Raw genomic sequence first — 22,961 nt, 5'->3', positions numbered from 1 at the left:
GTGAGATATAAAACCACCACTAAGATGTTTTCTCGTTCAGTTTCAGTATATTTTAAGTGATTACCTTGACATAATGTGGGATAAATTCAATTTTTCTCCTATTTTGTCCAACAGCTGCACCAACCATTATGATTGACGCTCAGGTGAAGGAGGGTCTGACCGTCCGTGCCGGCGACACGATTGTCATCACTGCTACAAGCATTTTAGGCAAACCTGCGCCAACCTCATGCTGGTCAAAGGGAGGAAAATATTTCAAACCCTCTGATATTGTTCATATTGAGACCACAGCAACTTCCTCCACTTTGTCCATCAAGTATGCTGGCAGGAAGGACTCTGGGGAGTATGTTATCACTGCCAGCAATCCCTTCGGTGTGAAGGAGGAAACCGTCAAGGTCACAGTTCTGGATGTTCCTGGTGTTCCTGGACCCATTGAATGCAGTGGTGTCTCTTCTGAAAAGGTCACTCTTACCTGGACAGCTCCTACTGAAGACGGAGGCTCTCCTGTCAAGTATTACACCCTGGAGAAGAGAGAGACCAGTCGCTTGCTCTGGACTATCCTGGAAGAGAAAGTCATCGACTGCCACTATGTGGCCAACAAGCTCATCCAGGGCAACGAGTACTTCTTCAGAGTCTCTGCTGTTAACCAGTACGGTGCTGGTGAACCATCTCACTCTGAGGCAGTCAAGATGGTTGATAGATTCGGTATGTGCAGCTAGTTTATGTTGCTCAATTCATCTTACATACTACATTTGTGCTTCATTTTTAAAGACAATATTTCTCTGGAAAAAGAATACAGACTTCGTAGATTTCTGATGGTGTTTCCCATATATGCTTGTAGGTCCTCCTGGTCCACCATCTAAACCAGAAGTTGACAAAGTCAGTGGACATTCTGCCACTGTAACCTGGAGAAGACCAGCTGAGGATGGCGGAAGTGACATTATAGGTTACTGTGTTGAGAAGAAGGAGAAAAAGGGAATGAGATGGGTCAGGGCATCCAAGAAATCCATTGCTGAGCTCAGTTATGAAGTCACTGGTCTCACTGAGGGCATTGAGTATGAGTTCCGTGTTCTTGCTGAGAACAGGGCTGGCTTTGGAGAGCCAAGTGAGCCATCTATGCCTGTCAGAACAATAGTTGTTGCCTGTAAGTAAAAAGAAATGTTTCAGCGGTGAAAAGCAGTCATGTCACAAAATCCAATAATTATTTTTAAGCCAAAATACTTGAATGACCATTTTTTATAGAATGATATGTTTAGCTTTAAAAGACACTAATCACTTCATTCATGTCTAACAGATGTGCCTGGACCTCCAGTCAATCCAAGAGTCACAGACACAACCAAGACCACTGCCACTCTGAACTGGGGAAAACCTCTTGATAATGGTGGACTTGAAGTTACTGGATACATAGTTGAGCACAAAAAGGAAGGAACAGAAGAATGGGTTAAGGACACTCCTTCATCTCCACTTAGAATCACAGAATTTGTTGTTCCAGAGCTGGAAACTGGTGCAAAATACCACTTCAGAATTAGCGCTGTGAATGCTAAGGGAGCAGGTGAACCTGCTGAAACTAAAGAACTGATTGAGATAGTGGAACATGCAGCTGAGCCTGGTTTGGAGCTGGATGTTGAGCTGAGAAGAACCCTTGTAGTAAGGGCTGGCTGTTCCATTCGCCTCTTTGTGCCAATCAAGGGAAGACCTACACCTAGTGTCACCTGGACGAAGGAGGGTGGTCCTGTCCCACGTGCAGTCATTGACAGCACAGAGTCATTTACAATGCTGATCATCCCTGAGAGTTCAAGAACTGATGCAGGTAAATATGAGCTTAACCTTGAAAACTCAGCTGGAAAGAAGAGTGCCACCATCCAAGTAAGAGTTCTGGATTCTCCTGGACCACCACTTAACCTAAAACCAATCAAGATTGACAAGGAAAGCATTACTCTTCAGTGGGAGATGCCTCTCATTGATGGTGGAGCAAAGATCACAAACTACATCATCGAGAAAAGAGAGTCAACACGCAAGGCTTTTGCTACTGCTGTAACAAATTGCCCAAAAACTTCAGTCAGGATTGGTGACTTGGGTGAAGGCTGTGAATACTACTTCAGAGTGTCTGCCGAGAACGAGTATGGCATTGGTGAGGCAGTTGAAACTGCTGATCCAATTCGTGCATCCCAGGCACCAACTCCTCCACAGAGTATTATTCCTACAGACATCACCAAGAACTCTGTGAGCCTGGCTTGGACCAAACCCAAGCATGATGGTGGAAGCAGAATTACAGGATATGTCCTTGAAGCCCAGAAAAAGGGAACTGATCAGTGGGCACATGTCACAACAGTCAAGAGCATGGACTTCACAGTGAAGAATCTTAATGAGTATGAGGAGTACATTTTCCATGTAATGGCTGTCAATCTTTCAGGTAGAAGTGCCCCACGTGACAGCAAACCCATTGTTGTCAAGGATTCTACCTCCCTGCCTGAGTTTGACCTCCGTGGTGTATGTCAGAAGACTATTATTGCCAAGGCAGGAGATGACATCAAGGTTGAGATTCCAGTCATGGGACGTCCTAGACCAGCTATCACTTGGCAAAAGGATGGCGCAGCCCTGAAGCTCACACAGAGAACCAATGTGGAAACCACTGCTGCTACTGTTATCCTCAGCATCAATGAATGCACCAGAGCTGACAGTGGTGTTTACACCATGACAGGAAAGAACATTGTTGGTTCTGTAACAGACAACATCATTGTTAAAGTACATGATGTACCTGGACCACCTAAGGGACCAGTAAAGATTGTGGAGATATCTCGCACCTACTGCATCTTTGCATGGGACACACCTGAGAATGACGGAGGTGTTCCAATCAACAACTATGTGGTTGAGATCAGAGACACCACTTCCCAAACATGGAATGAGCTGTCTTCCACTGTCATTCGTACCATGTTCAAAGCAGTTCGCTTAAACACTGGATCAGAGTACCAGTTTAGAGTGAAGGCTAAGAACAGATATGGTGCTGGAGCTCCCATCACCTCAGAGGCAGTGGTGGCTGCCTATCCATTCAAAGCACCTGGTCCCCCTGGCACTCCTGGTGTGGCTGCATTTACCAAGGACTCAATAACAATTGGCTGGAATGAGCCTGTGAATGATGGTGGAAATGAAGTCATTGGTTATCATGTTGAAAGGAAAGAAAGAAGCAGTATCATGTGGCAAAAGATCAGCAAGGGTCTTGTGATAGGAAACCTCTTTAAATCCACTGGGCTTGAAGATGGAATTGCCTATGAGTTCCGTGTCATGGCTGAAAACAAAGCTGGCATTGGTAAGCCCAGCAAAGCCTCAGAACCAATACTGGCCCTGGACCCTGTAGACCCACCAGGTCAGCCTGTGCCAATATTTGTCAACAAGAATGTCATCACCATTCAGTGGACAAAACCTGAGTATGATGGTGGTTTTAAAATCACTGGCTACACAGTCGAAAAGAGAGAACTGCCTACTGGCCGCTGGATCAGAGCCAACTTCACAAACATCATTGAGACAACATTCACTGTCAGCGGACTGACTCAAGATGCCTCCTATGAGTTCCGTGTTATGGCCAGAAACTCAGCAGGTGCAGGTAGTGTGCCCTCTGAGCCCTCAGACCCAATTACCTGCAAGGATGACATTATTGAGCCACGCATTATGGTTGACGCCATCTTTAAGGATGTTGTTCAGCTGAAGGCAGGAGAATCCTTCAAGCTTGATGCTGACATTGCAGGTCAACCAACCCCATCTATGGTTTGGACTAAGAATGGAAAGGAGATTGAGAACACAATGAAACTGGACATAAAGTTCAAGGATCTGGAAACCACTCTGACCAACAAAGATTCTATCAGATCAGATGGAGGAGAATTTGTTCTGACTGCCACAAATGTCGGTGGATTTGCTAAGCACATCTTTAAGGTGAAAGTGCTTGACAGACCTGGACCACCGGTTGGACCTCTTAAGGTGTCAGATGTCACTGCTGAGAACTGTGTGCTCACCTGGGCTCCACCAGAAGATGATGGAGGTGCCAAGATTGAAGGATACGTGATTGAGAAGCGTGAGTCAAGCAGACTGGTTTGGACCAATGTAGTTTCAGACCTGCAAGTTACACAATACAAGGTGACCAAGCTGCTCAAAGGAAATGAATACATCTTTAGAGTCATGGCATTAAACAAATATGGACTTGGTGAGTCTCTTGATTCAGAACCCACTATTGCAGACAACCCATATGTGGTTCCAGATGCTCCGCAGAATCCTGAGGTGACAGCTATCACTAAAGATTCAATGGTTGTTATGTGGCAAGCACCTAAGAGTGACGGTGGAACTCCCATCACCCACTACAATATTGAAAGGAAAGACAGAATAGGCCTCCGCTGGGTCAAGTGCAACAAGAGGAAGGTCAAAGATCTACAATTCAAGGCAACAGGCCTTGTTGTTGGACATGAATATAAATTCAGAATAACTGCTGAGAATGCTGCTGGGGTGAGTGCACCAAGTGCCTCAAGTCCATTCTACAAAGCTACGGATGCCCTGTACCAACCAGGGCCCCCATGCAACTCCAGAGTCTTGGACACAACCAACTCCTCAATTACTGTTGCGTGGAACAAACCTGTATATGATGGTGGCTCTGACATCACTGGCTACATTGTAGAGACCTGCATCCCATCTAAAAAGGAGGAAGAAGAGGAATGGACAATTGTGACACCCAAAGAAGGTCTCCTTGCCACCTCATTCACCATTGTTAACCTGAAGGAAAACCAGGAGTATAAGATTAACATCTCTGCTGTCAACAGTGAAGGAGTTGGAGAGGCAGCATCTGTACCTGGCAATCCTAAGGCAGAGGACAGGCTTCTCCCACCTGACATTGATTTGGATGCTGAACTCCGCAAGGTTGTCAGTCTGAGAGCTTGTTGCTCACTTAGACTGTTTGTCCCTATCAGAGGCAGACCAGCTCCTCAGGCTAAATGGACCAAAGGAGATGGTGAGCGTGTTGAGAGGGCAACCATTGACAGCACGACATCATACACGTCACTTGTGATAGAAAATGTCAACAGATTTGACAGTGGAAAGTACAATCTCACAGTTGAAAACAGCTCTGGCTCTAAGACAGTCACAGTACAAGTCAGGGTGCTTGACACACCGAGTGCCCCACAGAATCTCAAGATCACTGCTGTTACTAAAGAATCTGTCACTCTGACTTGGGATCCACCAGTAAATGATGGAGGAGTTAAAATTAAGAACTATATTGTTGAAAAACGCGAGTCCACAAGGAAAGCATATGCCACAGTCAATGCCAACTGCCATCACACCACCTTTACAGTAGACCAGCTCTTGGAGGGTTGCAACTATTACTTCAGAGTTTTGGCTGAGAATGAATATGGCATTGGCCTGCCCATTGAGACTGGTGAATCAGTTAAAGCATCTGAGAAACCACAGCCACCTGGCAAAATCACACTCAAGGATGTTACCAAGAACAGTGTCACCCTCTCCTGGGAGAAGCCAGAGCATGATGGTGGCAGCAGAGTGGGCTGTTACGTTGTTGAGATCCAGCCTAAGGGTGTTGATAAGTGGACCCAGGCTGTGATTGTAAAGGAAACAGAAGCAACTGTTAGTGGACTCAATGCAGGTGAAGAGTACATGTTCCGTGTATCAGCTAAAAATGAGAAGGGAGCAAGTGACCCACGTCAAATCGGTGTACCTGTGATCGTAAAAGATCTTGTGATTGCACCTGTTGCCAAAATGTTGTTCAACACATTCAGTGTGTTGGCAGGAGAAGATCTGACAGTTGATATTCCATATGTCGCTCGACCCAAAGCAGCTGTCTCCTGGGTAAAAGACGGTCAGCCTCTGAAGAGAACTACCAGAGTTAACTTTGGTGAAACAGAAACAATGCTGAATCTTAAAATAAAAGAGGCTACTAAGGATGATGTTGGAAAGTACCATATTACTTTAAGCAACACAGCAGGAGAGACATCAGCAGATATTGGCATTGTTGTGCTTGACAAACCGGGCCAGCCTGGTGGTCCAGTAAAGGTGGAGGATGTTACTTCCAACAGTATAACCATCTCCTGGAAGCGACCAGAATATGATGGTGGTTGCACCATCAAAAACTACATTGTGGAAAAGAGAGACACATCCACAACTAACTGGATGGTTGTGTCTCCTAACCTTGCAAGGACCCAAATCAAGGCAGGCAGGTTGAAGACTGGCTCTGAATATCAGTTTAGAATCACTGCAGAAAACAGATATGGAAAAGGCCCAGTTCTTCTCTCAGAGTGTATTGTGGCTCAATACCCATACAAGCTCCCAGGACCCCCAGGAACACCATCCATTGTAGCTTGCACCAAGGACAGCATGATGGTGACCTGGAACGAACCTGTGATTGATGGTGGAAGCACCATCTTGGGCTACCATCTTGAACGAAAAGAAAGAAACAGCATCCTGTGGGTAAAACTTAACAAGTCTCTTATTACTGACCAGACCTTCAAGACCACTGGTCTAGAACCAGGAATGGAGTATGAATACAGAGTTTATGCAGAAAACATTGTCGGAATAGGCAAAGTGAGCAAAGTGTCAGAGGGACATATTGCTAGAGATCCTTGCGACCCCCCAGGCACCCCAGAAGCAACAAAGATCACTAAGGACTCTGTGACCATTACTTGGACCAAGCCTGAATATGATGGTGGAGCAAAGGTTACAGGCTACATTGTGGAAAAGAAGGAGCTCCCTGAAGGCCGTTGGTTGAAGGCAAACTTCACCAATGTCATTGAGACCGAATATGTTGCAACTGGACTTGTGCAGGACAATCAGTATGAGTTTCGCGTCATTGCCAGAAATGCTGCTGGTGTTTTCAGTATGCCCTCTTATAGCACTGGTCCTATCATCGCCAGGGATGAGATTGAACCACCACGTATCAGCATTGATCCAGAGTACACACAGACTATTGTGGTTAATGCTGGAGACAACTTCAAGATTGATGCAGATGTCCATGGCAAACCATTACCCTCTATCCACTGGATGAAGGGAGAGCAGGAACTTGGCAACACAATTCATAGAGAGATTAAGAACACACCCACCAAAGCTTATATATCTGTCAAGGAAGCTAAACTCTCTGATGGAGGCCAATACACTCTGCTACTTAAAAATCCAGGAGGAGAAAAGGCTGTACAGGTCAATGTTGTTGTTCTCGATAAGCCTGGAGAACCAGAGGGACCTCTAGTTGTAACAGGAATAACCAAAGACCAATGCTGCCTTGTATGGAAACCACCACTACAAGATGGTGGCAGCAAGATCTCTCACTACATTGTAAAGAGAAGAGAGTCAGGCAGACTTGTCTGGACAGTTGTTGACTCAAACGTGGAGAAGACTTGTTTGAAGGTTACTAAGCTCCTGGAGGGAAATGAGTACGTTTTCAGAGTTCATGCTGTCAACCACTTTGGAGTGGGTGCACCACTTGAGTCTGCTGCTGTCATAATTAAAGATCCATATACAGCCCCTGGAACACCCAAGAGCTTGGAAGTTTCAGATATTAAAAAGGATTCTGTTGTTCTCACTTGGGAGGCTCCTTCTGAAGATGGAGGAAGTCCTATCACTGGATACATAATTGAGAAACATGACAAAGAAGGTGTAAGATGGACCAGATGCAACAGGACAACAGTCACTGATTTGACTTTCAAGGTCACCGGACTCTTGGAAAGCCATAGTTATGAATTCAGAGTTTCAGCTGAGAATGCTGTGGGTGTTGGTGAGCCAAGCTCCCCAACTGTATTCTACAAAGCTCTTGATCCCATCTTCAGGCCTGGACCACCACACAATCCAAAAGTAACTGACACAACTAAAACCTCAGTATTCCTATCATGGGGCAAGCCTGTCTGTGATGGAGGCTGTGAGATTCAGGGATACATTGTTGAGTGCTGTATTACCACAGAGCCTGCAGTGCCAGCTGAGGCCCCTGCTGAAGCCGCAGTTGCAGAAGCAGCTGCCACAGATGCCCCTGCTGAGGAATGGACAATGTGCACACCACCAACAGGTGTCAAGAAGACCAAGTTTGAAGTGACAAACCTGAAGGAAAACCAGGCATACAAGTTTAGAGTATGTGCTATCAACAAAGTTGGAGTTGGTGAGCATGCTGATGTCTCTGGAGCTGTTGTTGCCCAGGACAGGCTAGAAGAGCCAGACCTTGACATTGACCCAGAACTGAGAAAGATTGTGACCATTAAAGCTGGAACTTCCCTCAGACTGTTCATTCCCATCAAAGGAAGGCCCACTCCTGCCATAAAGTGGGACAAAGATGAAGCTGCACTTAAAGAGACAGCTCAAGTCGAGGTGACCAGCAGTTACACATCACTTGTAATTGACAAAATGAGCAGGAATGACAGTGGAAAATACACCATCACTGCAGAGAACACAAGTGGAACAAAATCTGCATTTGTTGTTGTCCGTGTTCTTGACACTCCTAGTGCGCCTGTTAACTTGAAAGTGAAAGAAATCACAAACCAGTCGGTGACACTGGCATGGGAGCCACCTCTGTTGGATGGAGGGTCCAAGATCAAGAACTATGTTGTTGAAAAGAGAGAAAGCACACGCAAAACCTATGCAGCTGTTGTAACAAACTGTCATGCACTTTCATGGAAGATTGAGCCACTTCAGGAAGGTTGTAGTTACTACTTCCGAGTCCTTGCTGAGAATACGCATGGTATTGGCCTGCCTGCAGTAACTCTTGATCCTCTTAAGGTCTCAGAGGTGCCTCAGTCTCCAAAGAGCTTGATTGTTACAGATCAAACAAAAACAAGCATCTCTTTGGCCTGGGAGAAGCCTGAGTATGATGGTGGTAGCAGAGTCATGCAGTACCTGCTGGAGGTGCAGCTTAAGGGCCAGGAGAAGTGGTCTGGTGTTAATACATTCAAGACAATGGAGGCAACTGTTACCAATCTGAACCCAGGAGAGGAGTATCTGTTTAGAATTATAGCAGTCAATGATAAGGGAAAGAGTGATCCCAAAGTCCTTGCTGGTCCAGTGATGACCAAGAACTTAGTCTTTGAGCCAGATATTCGACCAGCTTTCAGCAGCTACAGTGTCAAAGTGGGTAAAGACCTGAATGTTGAAATTCCCTACTTTGGACGTCCTAAACCAACAGTCACGTGGACTAAAGATGGAGCTCCTTTGAAGTTCACTACCAGAGTCAATATTCTCAACACAGCAACACATACAGCACTGAGCATTAAGGAAGCAACAGGTGATGACGGTGGCATGTACAGTATAAATGTTGCTAACTCAGTTGGAAAGAAAGACACAACAGTCGAAATCATTGTACTTGACAAGCCTGGCCCTCCATCTGGCCCTGTGAGGTTTGATGAAATCACAACACAAAGTGTCACTCTTTCATGGGATCCACCAAAGCACAATGGTGGCTGCCAGATTTCAAACTACATTGTACAGAAGAGAGATACTACCACAACAACATGGGAAAATGTTAGCATAAACTATGCTAGAACCACCATCAAAGTGCCTAGACTGAAGACTGGAGCTGAGTACCAGTTCAGGATCATTGCACAGAACCGCTATGGCAAGAGTCATGGTTTGGATTCATCTTCCATTGTTGCTCAGTACCCGTACAGAGAGCCAGGACCACCAGGCACTCCCTTCATCTCTTCTCTCTCCAGGGACCACCAGATTGTTGAGTGGCATGAGCCTGTCAACGATGGAGGCAGTGCTGTCCTTGGCTACCATCTTGAAAGGAAAGAGAGGAATAGTATTCTCTGGGTCAAGATCAACAAGACACTTATTCATGAGACTACCTTCAAAAGTCACCCCTTGGAGGAGGGTGTTGAGTATGAATACAGGGTTTATGCTGAAAATATAGTTGGCATTGGCCGGTGCAGTAAGGTCTCAGAGGGCTGTGTTGCCCGTGACCCATGTGATCCTCCTGGCACACCAGAGGCCATCCATGTGACCAAAGATACCATTGTCATCCAGTGGACTAAACCAGAGTATGATGGTGGCAGTAATATAACTGGCTATACCGTGGAGAAGCGTGATCTGCCAGAGGGAAGATGGGTAAGGGCAAACTTTACTAATGTGATTGAGACCCAGTTCACTGTCACTGGTCTGACTGAAAATGCCCAGTATGACTTTAGAGTCATTGCTAAAAATGCTGTCGGCACCATCAGTAAGCCATCCTACAACAGTGGACCAATCACTGCAAGTGATAAGTTGGAGGCACCCAAATTCTCCATTGACCCCACATTTACCAAGACTATTATCATCAATGCTGGAGAGACCTTCAAGCTCGATGCTGATGTCCGCGGCAAGCCACTCCCGACAATCCAGTGGTTCAAGGATGAAAAACCAATTGAGAATACACTTAGACTAGAGATAAAAAACACAGAGGACCATGCAATGATTGTCATTAAGGACAGTGTTAGAATTGATGGTGGAATTTACACACTCCAGATGACAAATGAAGCTGGTAGTGAAACTGTTCCATTCACAGTTGTGGTCCTGGACAGGCCTAGTCAGTGTGAAGGACCCCTCCACATCACTGGAGTAGCTGAGGATAGATGCACATTGGTATGGCGTGCCCCTCTACATGATGGAGGTAGTCCTATAAAGCACTACTTAATCGAGAGAAGAGAGACCAGTCGTCTGGCTTGGACGGTGGTTTCAAACAGCTGTGAAACCACATGCTACAAAGTCACCAAATTGTTGGAAGGCAATGAGTACATGTTCCGTGTCATGGCAGTTAACAGTTATGGTGTCAGTGAGCCACTGGAGTCTGGCGGAGTGATTATGAAGACTCCATTTGTTCCTCCTGGTCCACCTCATATTGAAGATGTATCAAACATTGCTCATGATGGCATGACCATCACATGGTCAGCCCCTGAGTCTGATGGCGGAAGTGAGATTACCAATTACATAATTGAAAAGAAAGACAGACAAGGAATCAAATGGACCAGATGCAACAGACAGAAAGTCACTGATCTCTCCTTCAGAGTCACAGGCCTAACCACCGGTCATGAATATGAGTTCCGAGTGGCTGCTGAGAATGTAGTTGGAGCTGGAGAGCCAAGCCTTCCTAGTTCATACTTCAAAGCCAGTGATCCCAAGTACAAACCTGGTGCTCCAGCATATGTGAATGTGATTGACTCCACTAAGAGTTCTATTGCAGTGTCATGGGGTAAGCCTCTCTCTGATGGTGGCAGTGCCATTCAAGGATACATTGTTGAAGTCTGTAAGGCTGAGGAGGAGGAATGGACCATGGTTACTCCCCCCACTGGCCTTCGTGTCAACAAATATGAAATTACTAAACTTGCTGAAGGTCAGGAATATAAGATTCAGGTGTGTGCTCTCAACAAATTGGGAGTTGGTGAGCCAGCAGCTCTTTCTGGAATGGCTAAGCCAGAGGAAAGGGTGGAACCACCAGAGATCCATCTTGACTCTGTGCTGAGGAAAGGCATCACTTTGAAAGCTGGTGGATCTGTGAGAATCCATATTCCATTCAAGGGCAGGCCAACGCCTGAGATTAAGTGGACTAAGGATGAGGGAGCGGTAACAGAAAAAGCAATAGTTGAGAAAGCTCTTAACTTCACACAGTTGTCCATTGACTCTTGTGACAGGAGTGACTCGGGAAAGTACACGCTAACCCTGACAAACAGCAGTGGTTCTGTGTCTGAGTTTGTTGCTGTTAAAGTCCTGGATACACCCGGCGCCCCACAAAACCTTGTGGTTAAAGAAATCAAAAAGGACTCAGTCATTCTTGTATGGGATGCCCCACTAATTGATGGAGGTTCCAAAATCAAGAACTATGTCATTGACAAACGGGAATCAACCAGAAAGGCATATGCTAATGTGTCCACAAAATGCTCCAAGACAACTTTCAAGGTTGAGAACTTGATTGAAGGTGCTATGTACTACTTCAGGGTCATGGCTGAGAATGAATATGGAATCGGCCAGGCTGTTGAAACAAAGACAGCTTCCAAGGCCTCTGAAGTACCACTGCCTGTTGGAAAAATTTTCCTCACTGATGTCACCAAGGCGAGTGTCTCACTAGCCTGGGAGAAACCTGAGCATGATGGAGGCAGCAGAATTGGTGGCTACCTAATTGAGATGCTACCAAAGGGTACAGATAAATGGGGAGTTGCAACAAATACGAAGACATGTGAGGGCACTGTTGCAGGCCTCACAGCAGGAGCAGAATACCAATTCCGTGTCATTGCTTACAATGAAAAGGGAAAGAGTGAGCCAAAGGCACTTGCTGCACCTGTTGTTGCCAGTGACTTGACCATGGAGCCGAGCATCAAGATGCAATTCAACACTTACAGTGTATTAGCTGGAAAAGATTTGAAGTTGGAATTCCCTGTGCTTGGCAGACCTAAGCCAAAGGTTACCTGGTCAAGGGATGGTCAGCCCCTGAAGGTGACATCCAGAGTCAATGTGATAACCACTCCAACAACAACTGGAATTCAAATTGCTGAAGCATGCAAGGAGGACTTTGGGAAATATTCCATTACAGCAGCCAATAATGTTGGCACAATCACTGAGGATGTGTCTGTCATTATCCTTGACAAGCCTGGTCCACCAAAAGGTCCGGTCAAGGTTATTGAAGTAAGCAACACCTTTGTCCATCTCTCCTGGGAGCCCCCAGAGTATATGGGTGGATGCCAGGTAAAGAACTACATAGTGGAGAAGAGAGACACTACCTCCCAAACATGGCAGCCAGTCACCACACAGCTTGCTAGAACAGCTTTTAAGGTCACCAAGCTTAAAACTGGTGCAGAATACCAGTTCAGAATCATAGCTGAAAACAGATATGGAAAGGGTTTGTCTCTAGACTCCAAATCCCTTGTTGTGCAATATCCATACAAACCACCAGGGCCTCCAGGAACACCATATGTGAAATCTGCAACAAAGGAAATGATGATTATTGAATGGAATGAGCCAGTCAATGATGGCGGAAGTACAGTTATTGGGTACCATCTAGAAAGCAAGGAGAGAAGCAGCATTATGTGGAACAAACTGAACAAGACTCTTATCACTGATACTCAGTTCAAGATTTGCAATCTTGAGGAGGGCATTGGATATGAATTCAGAGTGTATGCTGAAAATATTGTTGGCATTGGAAGATGCAGTAAAGTGTCTGAGTCCTTTGTTGCTCGTGACCCATGTGACCCTCCCGGTGCTCCTGAAGCTGTATCTATTTCTAAGACCCAAATCAAGATTCAGTGGACCAAGCCTCAGTATGATGGTGGCAGCAAAGTGAATGGCTATATTGTAGAAAGAAAAGATCTTTCCTCCCCTGATTTGCGATGGGTAAGAGCTAATTTCACTAATATAATTGAGACTGATTATACTGTCACTGGCCTGGCAGAGAATGAGAAATATGAATTCAGAGTTATTGCAAGAAATGCAGCTGGAGTCTTCAGCGAGCCATCTGACAGCTCTGGACCTATTACTGCTACTGATGAAATTGAACCACCAAGGGCCTCAATGGATCCCAAATACAAAGATGTTATTGTTGTCAATGCTGGAGAACACTTGCTTCTTGATGCAGACATCCATGGAAAACCAATTCCTGAGGTTGTTTGGCTAAAAGAGGGCAAGGAAATGGAAAAAGCCCTGCGTATTGAAGTGAAAACTACACAGAAACGTGCAGCCATTACCATTAAGGATGTAACCAAGCTTGATGGTGGCCACTACGACCTTGTCCTAAAAAATCTGGGTGGTACAAAAACCTTCCCTATCACTGTCAAAGTCCTTGATAAACCAGGTCCACCCACTGGACCAATGAAAGTGACAGGAATCATGGCTGACAGGTGCGTCCTTGCCTGGTCTGAACCAGCTCTAGATGGTGGATCTAGTATCACTCACTATGTCTTAGAGAAGAGAGAGACTAGCCGGTTGTCCTGGACAGTGGCTACACCAAATATCAAGGGTCTGTTCTATAAAGTAACAAATTTGCTCCCTGCAAATGAATATATTTTCAGAGTCAGGGCTGTCAACAAATATGGTGCCGGTGATTGTCTCGAGAGTGAACCCATCATCGCACGCAATCCCTACAAGCCACCTTCAGCTCCTGGAACTCCAGAAGCAAGTCAGATCACAAAGGACTCTATGGTTCTGTCATGGACTGCTCCAGAACAGACTGGTGGAGCTGACATTGAAGGCTATCACCTTGAAAAACGTGACAAAGATAGTGTAAGGTGGACAAAATGCAACAGACAAAAGCTGACTGACAACCACTTTAAGGTCACAGGTCTGATGACAGACCACTTCTATGAGTTCCGTGTTGCTGCTGAGAATGAGGCTGGAATGGGAGACCTTAGTGAGTTGTCCCTATTCTACAGAGCATGTGATGCCACAACACCACCTGGACCCCCACGCCATCCTAAGGTAACAGACTGCACAAAGTCTTCTGTATCTTTGTCCTGGGGCAAACCTGCTTTTGACGGTGGTGCCTACATAAAAGGCTACATCGTTGAAATGAGGGAGTATACACCATTGCCTGAATCAACAGAGGAGGCAGAAGTAGCACCAGCAGTTGAGGCACCAGTCGAAAAAGAATGGACCATGTGCACTCCACCCACTGGCATTCAAGCCACTAAACTCACTATCACAGATCTCAAGGAGGGTGGAGAGTACCAGTTCCGGGTCTGTGCCATCAACTCTGAGGGAGTGGGAGAGGCTGCTAATATCCACAGCCCTGTGGTTATTTCTGACAGGGTAGAAGCACCAGAGATTGAGCTGGATGCTGATCTCAGAAAGGTGGTTTCTGTGCGTGCTGGTGGAACACTGCGTCTGTTTGTCACTATCAGAGGAAAGCCTGAACCTGCTGTGAAATGGGAGAAGGTTGAGGGTACTCTCACAGAGCGTGCTGCAATTGATACCACCAGTTCATACACCATGCTTGTCATTGACAATGTTAATCGCTTTGATAGTGGCAAATACTCACTAACACTGGAGAACAGCAGTGGTTCAAAAACCGCTATTGTTGCAGTGAGAATTTTGGATACACCAAGTGCACCACAAAACTTTTCTGTGAAGGAAATCAAGAAGGATTCAGTGACTCTTGCCTGGGACACACCACTAACTGATGGTGGTTCTAAAATCACAAACTACATTGTAGAGAAGAGAGAGTCTGTCAGGAAGGCATATACAACTGTCACCAGCAACTGCTTAGCTAACTCATTCAAGATTGAAGAGCTGCCTGAGGGTGGTAACTTTTACTTCAGAGTCTGTGCTGTTAATCAATATGGCCAGGGACAGATGGTTGAAACCAAAGAAGTCAAAGTGTCTGAGGTACCACTGCCACCAAACAAGGTTAGCCTTGTAGATTTGACAAAGACCAGCGTGTCATTGGCATGGGAAAAACCTGCTCATGATGGTGGAAGCAAAGTAATGTGCTATAATGTAGAATTTATGCCTAAGAAGGGAGATAAATGGGGCACAGCCTGCACAGTGAAGGTGACTGAAGCCACTATTCCTAATCTGACCCCCAATGAAGCCTATTTATTCAGAGTTATTGCAATCAATGAGAAGGGAAAGAGTGACCCAAAGGACCTTGGCTTACCAGTGGTTGCAAAGGATGTTGAAATTGAACCATCTGTCAACTTACTGTTCACTACATACAGTGTGAAGGCTGGAGATGACCTCACTCTTGAGGTTCCAGTGAGAGGCAGACCAAAGCCTGTTGTATCTTGGAAGAAGGATGGCCTTCCATTGAAGCAAACGTCATCAGTGACCATCGTAAACACTGCAACCTCAGCCAAAATTGTCATCAAAGAGGCTGCCAGAGAACATGTTGGCAAGTATGAGATCACCCTGGCCAACACAGCAGGAACTGTCACAGCAGATATTGGAGTTGTTGTCCTTGATAAACCAGGTGCGCCTAAAGGTGTTAAGGTGGATTCTGTGACATCAGACAGCATCACACTGTCCTGGTCTCCACCTGATTATGATGGTGGCTGCTCCATCAGTAACTATATTGTGGAGAAGAGAGACACAAACACACAAGAATGGCAGATGGTAGCAAGTAATGTTGCCAGAACATCATTCAAGGCTGGCCGCCTCACACATGGAGCAGAATACCAATTCCGTATATATGCAGTCAACCGTTATGGAAAGAGTGCATATCTGGATTCACCTGGAATAACTGCTCAGTATAACTTCAGACAACCTGGACCTCCTTCCACACCTATAGTGAAATTGGCCACCAAGTCTTTCATGTTGGTGACTTGGAATGAGCCAGTCATGGATGGTGGTAGTCCTGTTCTGGGCTACCATCTGGAGAGGAAGGAGCGTTCCAGCATTCTTTGGACAAAGATGAACAGAGGAATGATCAAAGACACAGAATACAAAGTCAATGGAATTGAAGAGGGCATGATGTATGAATACCGTGTCTATGCTGAAAATATTGCTGGTATTGGTAAATGCAGCAAGGCCTGTGAAGCTGTATTAGCTAGAGATCCATGTGATCCTCCAGGCACACCTGTGGTCACTGCCATTACCAGAACATCTGTCTCTTTGTCGTGGGATAAACCAGAGTATGATGGTGGAGCAAAGGTTTCTGGCTACGTCATTGAACGCAGAGACCTTCCTGAAGGACGATGGACAAGGTGCAACTTCACTAATGTTCCTGAAACCTATTATGAAGCAACAGGCCTTGTAGAAAACAACCAGTATGACTTCCGTGTAATTGCTAAGAATGCAGCTGGATTGTTCAGTCAACCATCTTACAACACTGGCCCCATCACTGTCAAGGATGATGTGGATCCACCACGCATCATGATGGATGTTAAGTTTAGAGAGACGGTGCTTGTGAAAGCAGGTGAAACTCTGAAGATTAATGCTGACTTTGCTGGACGTCCTGCCCCTGTCATTTCCTGGACCAAGGATGGAAAAGAAATTGAACAGAGAGCCAGAATCCAGATTGTTTCAACAGATACCTGCACGTCTGTCATTGTGAAGGACTGCATCAGAAAAGATTCTGGACAGTATGCACTGACTCTACAGAATATTGGGGGAACAGTAACAGCGCCAATAAACTGTGTGATTCTAGATAAGCCAGGACCCCCAGCAGGACCGCTGCAGATGGCAGGTCTCACAGCTGAGGCATGCACTCTGTCATGGGGTCCTCCTCAGGAGTCAGGTGGTGCTGACATTACACATTATCTTGTTGAGAAACGTGAAACCAGCCGACTGGCATGGACAGTGGTGAAGGGAGATGTCACAAAAACCTTCCTCAAAGTAACAGGACTGCTCAAGGGCAACGAATATATCTTCAGGGTTTTAGCTGTCAACAAGCATGGACTTGGTGAGGCTCTGGAGAGTGATGCTGTAAAGATTACAGATCCATACACTATTGCCACTGCTCCAACAAATGTGGATGTTACCACCATAACTGGAGATTCAATGACCCTGAGTTGGTGCAAGCCAGCCAGTGATGGAGGCAGCCCCATCGTTGGATATGTGATTGAGCGCCGTGAGAAAACAGGTATGCGCTGGGTTCGTGTGAACAGAGATCCAGTTGTTGAATGTACAACAGTTGTAACCAAACTGCGCAAGGGCTGTGAGTATGACTTCCGAGTCTTTGCTGAAAATGCTGCTGGTCTGAGTCCTGCAAGTGAACGATCTGCAACATTCAGAGCAGCAGATCCTCTGGTTGCTCCTTCTCGCCCAACCAAGCCAAAGATTGTCAGTTCCACCAAGGACAGTGTGTCCATTGTCTGGAAACCACCAACAAGTGACGGTGGTGCTCCCATCCTTGGATACAGTGTAGAATACAGAGACTACATCCACAAACCAGGGCCGGAGATTGAGGGAGAAGAGGAAGAATATTATGAGGAGGAGGAAGAGGAGGTGCCTGAATCACCCGAAGAGCTAGCAAGATGGGTTGAAGCTATCCCTCTTACCAAAAGCTTAGAATTCACAATCACTGGACTAAAGGCAGATGCAGAATATGAATTCTGTGTCAAGGCAACAAACAAAGTTGGCAGCAGTATGCGTAGCCCATATTCAGATGCAGGTGCAGCAATGGACAGAACTGCAGAACCATCATTTGATGTTGATATTGAGATGCGAAAAGTTCTTACTGTCAAGCACAGCACAGCATTTACTCTCAATGTACCATTCAGGGGCAATCCTGTGCCCTCAGTGGTATGGGCCAAAGAGGGTGTTGATCTAAAGGTCAGAGGAACCATTGAATCAACAGAAAAAAACACTTCACTTACCATTGAGAAGTCAACCAGAAATGACTCTGGAGAGTACTGCGTCACTATTGAATCACCTTTGGGAAAAGCAACATTACCTGTTGTTGTCAAGGTGCTTGATTCTCCTGGACCTCCAGTCAATGTCAAAGTTTCAGCAGTAACCAGGGATTCTGCAACCCTCACTTGGGAAGTTCCAGAGAATGATGGTGGTGATGCAGTCAAGGCCTACCATGTTGAAAAACGTGAGGCCAGTAAGAAGGCCTGGGTGTCTGTGACCAGCAACTGCCACGCACTCACTTACAAGGTGGAAGACTTGCAGGAGGGAGCCACGTATTACTTCAGAGTGATTGGAGAAAATGAGCATGGAGTGGGTGTCCCGCAGGAGGCCAAGGCTGGAACAAAGATCACAGGTAACAAATAAATTGGCAGTTTTTAAATGTAAAATGCTGTGAGGCAGATTTTATACAACTTTAACTATCCAACAAAATGTGTTTCATAAAATATCCTGCTGTCTCTTACAGAGGTACCAAGTCCACCAATGAAACTTGGAGTTTCAAATGTTACCAAGGACAGTGTTACAATTACCTGGACAAGACCAGAATACGATGGCGGTAGCAGAGTCACTGGTTACCTTATCGATGCCAAGGAGAAGGGACAGACCAAGTGGGTGAAGTGTGCCACTGTCAGGACCATGACCCACACAATCAAAAGCTTGAGGGAGTGTGCCGAGTACTACTTTAGAGTCCGTGCCGAGAACCATGCTGGACTCAGCGAACCGAAGGAGATGATTGTACCTGTTATTGTCAAGGAAATACACGGTAGTATCTTTATTTCTATATTTTGATATCAGTTGTGGTAGTCAGAATGAATTTTTATTTGAAGAAAACAGTGTGCTGTACATAAAGAATATAATTTATTAAATTTATACAGATGGTTTTAATTATGTTTTATCAAATATAAAACAATAATCACCGGAAATGCTGTATTTCCATGTAATGAAAATGTGTATTCCGACACTTAATGAAAAGAAATGGAATTTGTGGAAAAATGCAGTTGGATGGGGGTAATGTTTTAAGATGACATAAATAATCACATCGATGTCTTATTTTTTTTAACAGAGGCTCCAGAGTTTGACCTGAAGAACTACCCCAAAAATACTGTTTATGTGAAGGCAGGATCGGACCTGACCTTTGAAATTCCTCTCACTGGCAGGCCCATGCCTAAGGTGACAATGTCAAAGAACAATGTTGTCATTAAGGGATCCAAAAGGCTGCTAACAGAAGTAACTCCAGACAGTTTAATCATCACCCTTACTGAAAGCATTTCAAGTGATGCTGGCAAGTATGAAGTCACTGCCTCAAATGCAGGAGGTACCACCAAGATCCCAGTTATTTTCGTTGTGCTGGCCAAACCTGGACCTCCAATTGGTCCAGTCGAGGTCGGAGAGGTCGGAGAGACCACAGTATGTCTGAAATGGGGTTCTCCAGAGTATGATGGCGGCAGTCCTGTTACCAACTACATAGTTCTGAAACGTGAAACCAGCACTCCTACCTGGGCAGAGGTGTCAACTAGCATTGCCAGAAGCTCAATCAAAGTGACCAAGCTGACCAAAGGAGAAGAGTATCAGTTCAGAATCAAGGCTGTGAATCGCTATGGTGTCAGTGACCATATTGACAGCAAACCAGTCATGATAAAGCTTCCATACAGTAAGTCAGTCCACTTGAATACATTTTAATGTAGCTTTAATTATCCTGTAGTGATCAGTTACCATCAGTTATATGAAAGGATATTTTTAGGACTATATCTCTGTACATTGCACATTATTTTTATACTTTGTTCTGTTAATCCCTGCTCATTCCTTGGACAATTTTGCACATTTCTGCACAAACTAGCACTTCTAAAAACTGTACTGCTCTTTCACTTTAATGCTGATATATTGTAGATATTTTCTATAGTTTTCTCATATATTTATTGTGCCTCTCTTCTATATGGGGGTAATCTTTGTGTTTATTGTTCATTTCCTGTAACAACTTTTGTTCTATGGATTATAATTCTGAATAAACAATAACATGAATGCTGTTCTTCACAGCCATCCCTGGACCTCCATCCACACCATGGCTCAGCTTTGTGTCTAGAGAAAGTCTGACAGTCTGCTGGAATGAGCCTGTCAATGATGGCGGGAACCCTGTGATTGGATACCATCTCCAGATGAAGGAGAGGAGCAGCATCCTCTGGCAGAAGATCAATAAGACAGCAATCACAGGAAACCAGTGGCGAGTCACAAACATCTGCCCTGGCCTCATCTATGAATTCAAGGTGGCAGCTGAAAATGCTGCTGGCATTGGAAAGATGAGCAAGACCTCTGAAGAGGTGCTCGCTATTGATGCCTGTGGTAAGTGTTTTTAATTTGGATCTGTTTTCAGTTTTCAGGGAACCCACAGTCTTAAATGATATAAGCTTACACGAAAACAGTTTCCAATGAAATTGCATCTCTTCCCCTTTAATGTTACAGAGCCCCCAGCAAACGTCCACATCACAGAAGTTACCAAGAACTCAGTCAGCCTGGCCTGGCAGAGGCCTCCATACGATGGTGGCAGCAAGATTACTGGCTACAATGTGGAGAGGAGGGAAGCTCCCAGTGGCAGATGGGTGAAGGCCAACTTCACAAACATCATTGAGCTGGGCTTTACTGTATCTGGACTGAACCAGGATGAGTCTTATGAGTTTAGAGTATACGCCAAGAATGCTGTGGGGTCTGTCAGCAACCCATCTCTGATTGCTGGCCCAGTCACTTGTGTCGACGCATGTGGTGAGTTGTTGATTTGTATCCAAGATTTCTTGTTCACTTTTATTGGGTTTATTTATACAGCACTTCAATCAACCTCCAATGTCCCACAGGTGCCCCAGCCATTGACCTTCCCCCAGAGTATCTGGATGTGGTTCAGTACAAGGCTGGTTCTTCAGTTAAGCTTAGAGTCGGGATCATTGCCAAGCCTCTGCCAACAATTGAGTGGCTCAAGGATGGAAAGGAGCTGGTACCAACCTCCACTCTGTCTGTTGAAAGCACAACTGACTCTTCTGCTGTTCTGATCAAGGATGCATCTCGCCTGGACACCGGTTCATATGAGGTCAAGATCAAGAATGTCCTGGGCTCAGCATCTGCAACCATCAGGATTGAAATCCTAGGTATTTATAAATTACTGCCTCACTCCTCAATATTTCAAAAAATCTAGATTCTGAATTTTCATATTATTGAGTTCCTATATTCTGTTTAAATCATGATGCCTTCATGTAAACAGTACTCTCTTATTTCCAGTCATCCCTATATTTAATGTTCATATGCTATGTTTTTTTTTGTTGTTTTTTTTTTTAACTTCCCCTTAGACAAACCTGGACCCCCAGTGGGTAACATCAACTTCAACTCCATCACAGCAGACAGGATCATCTTCAGCTGGGAGCCTGTGCCTGAGTCTGACCAGGGAGGTTTCAAGGTGACCCACTACATTGTTGAGAGGCGTGAAACCAGCCGAGTGGTCTGGACTACAATTTCAGATAGGCACGAGAAGACCCACATCACAGCCAGCAAGCTGATGCGTGGAAATGAGTATGTGTTCCGCGTAATGGGTGTTAATAAGTTTGGAGCTGGAGAGCCACTGGTGTCGGAGCCGGTAATTGCTAAGAATGCCTTTGGTAAGTTTTGGGCTGCAAATTGCTTTGAGTAGAATTGTTAATGTGAATATGTCTTTGCATAAGCTTCTATAGTTTTCTAGTTCTTTGAGGAATCCTCTAGTTCTTTGAGGAATCCTCAAAGAACTAGAGTACACTGTACATTGCAGAAATAAACCCTCGTCTTTTAGGGCCCATCCAAATCCTTTAAAAAAAAAAAAAAATCATCAAGATTGTTACTTATCCTTTGAATTTCCTAACATGTTTGTTATACATTATAACAGTAACTCCTGGACAGCCTCATACTCCTGAGGTGAACATCATCACCAAGTCCACCATGGTGGTAGAATGGGACAAACCAGGTGTAGATGGAGGTAGCACTGTGACAGGCTACTATCTGGAGAGGCGCGATAAGAAGAGTTTGCGCTGGATCAGAGTTTACAAAGACCCTATCACAGACATCAAAACGACCGTCTACCATCTGACAGAAGGAAACGAGTACCAGTATCGCGTCTGTGCCATTAACAAGGCTGGAGAGGGACCGTTCTCTGATGCATCCGACTACTACAAGGCTGCTAACCCAGTTGGTAAGTGGCCTGACATTCACAGATTTACGCACAAAAAAAACATTAAAGATAAATTTTGAACCCCACCTAACAAATACATGTTGCTTGCAGATCCACCTGATGAGCCTTGTAAGCTGAAGGTGGTGGACTCCACCAAGACATCCATTACCTTGGGCTGGTCAAAGCCAGAATGGGATGGAGGCAGTGAGGTCATCAGCTACATGGTGGAGAAGCTTGTTGAGGGAGAGAAAGAATGGGCTATGATTACCTCAAAGGGAGAGGTCAAGACTACAGAGTACATAGTTCACAACCTAAAACCAGACGTTAACTACTTCTTAAGAGTCTCTGCAGTCAACTGTGCTGGCCGTGGAGAGCCTCTGGAAATGACTGAGCCTGTGCAAGCCAAGGATATCCTGGGTAAATCTACGAGGAAACGAATAAATAATTCAAAATGTGAAGTGTGTTCAGTTTACAACATATATGGCTTGTTTTGTTCAACAGTGTGACGTGTGTATTTTTC

General features: G+C 45.2%; 1 protein-coding gene across 1 annotated transcript in view; it reads left to right on the top strand.

Annotated features, from left to right (window-relative positions):
• Window positions 1-22,961, top strand: part of ttn.1 (titin, tandem duplicate 1) — a 194,389-nt gene that overhangs the window by 149,583 nt on the left and 21,845 nt on the right. Inside the window, 11 exon segments of the mRNA XM_042494071.1 lie at window positions 115-702; window positions 839-1,141; window positions 1,292-18,619; window positions 18,731-19,027; window positions 19,328-19,915; window positions 20,299-20,601; window positions 20,722-21,018; window positions 21,108-21,395; window positions 21,594-21,899; window positions 22,160-22,462; window positions 22,553-22,858. Of these exon segments, the coding sequence (XP_042350005.1) occupies window positions 115-702; window positions 839-1,141; window positions 1,292-18,619; window positions 18,731-19,027; window positions 19,328-19,915; window positions 20,299-20,601; window positions 20,722-21,018; window positions 21,108-21,395; window positions 21,594-21,899; window positions 22,160-22,462; window positions 22,553-22,858 (20,907 nt within the window).

This window comes from Plectropomus leopardus, chromosome 10, assembly GCF_008729295.1.
Source record: "Plectropomus leopardus isolate mb chromosome 10, YSFRI_Pleo_2.0, whole genome shotgun sequence".
NCBI lineage: Eukaryota > Metazoa > Chordata > Actinopteri > Perciformes > Serranidae > Plectropomus > Plectropomus leopardus.
Note: the sequence above shows the minus strand (reverse complement) of the source record. Positions and strands in the feature narration are given on the sequence as shown.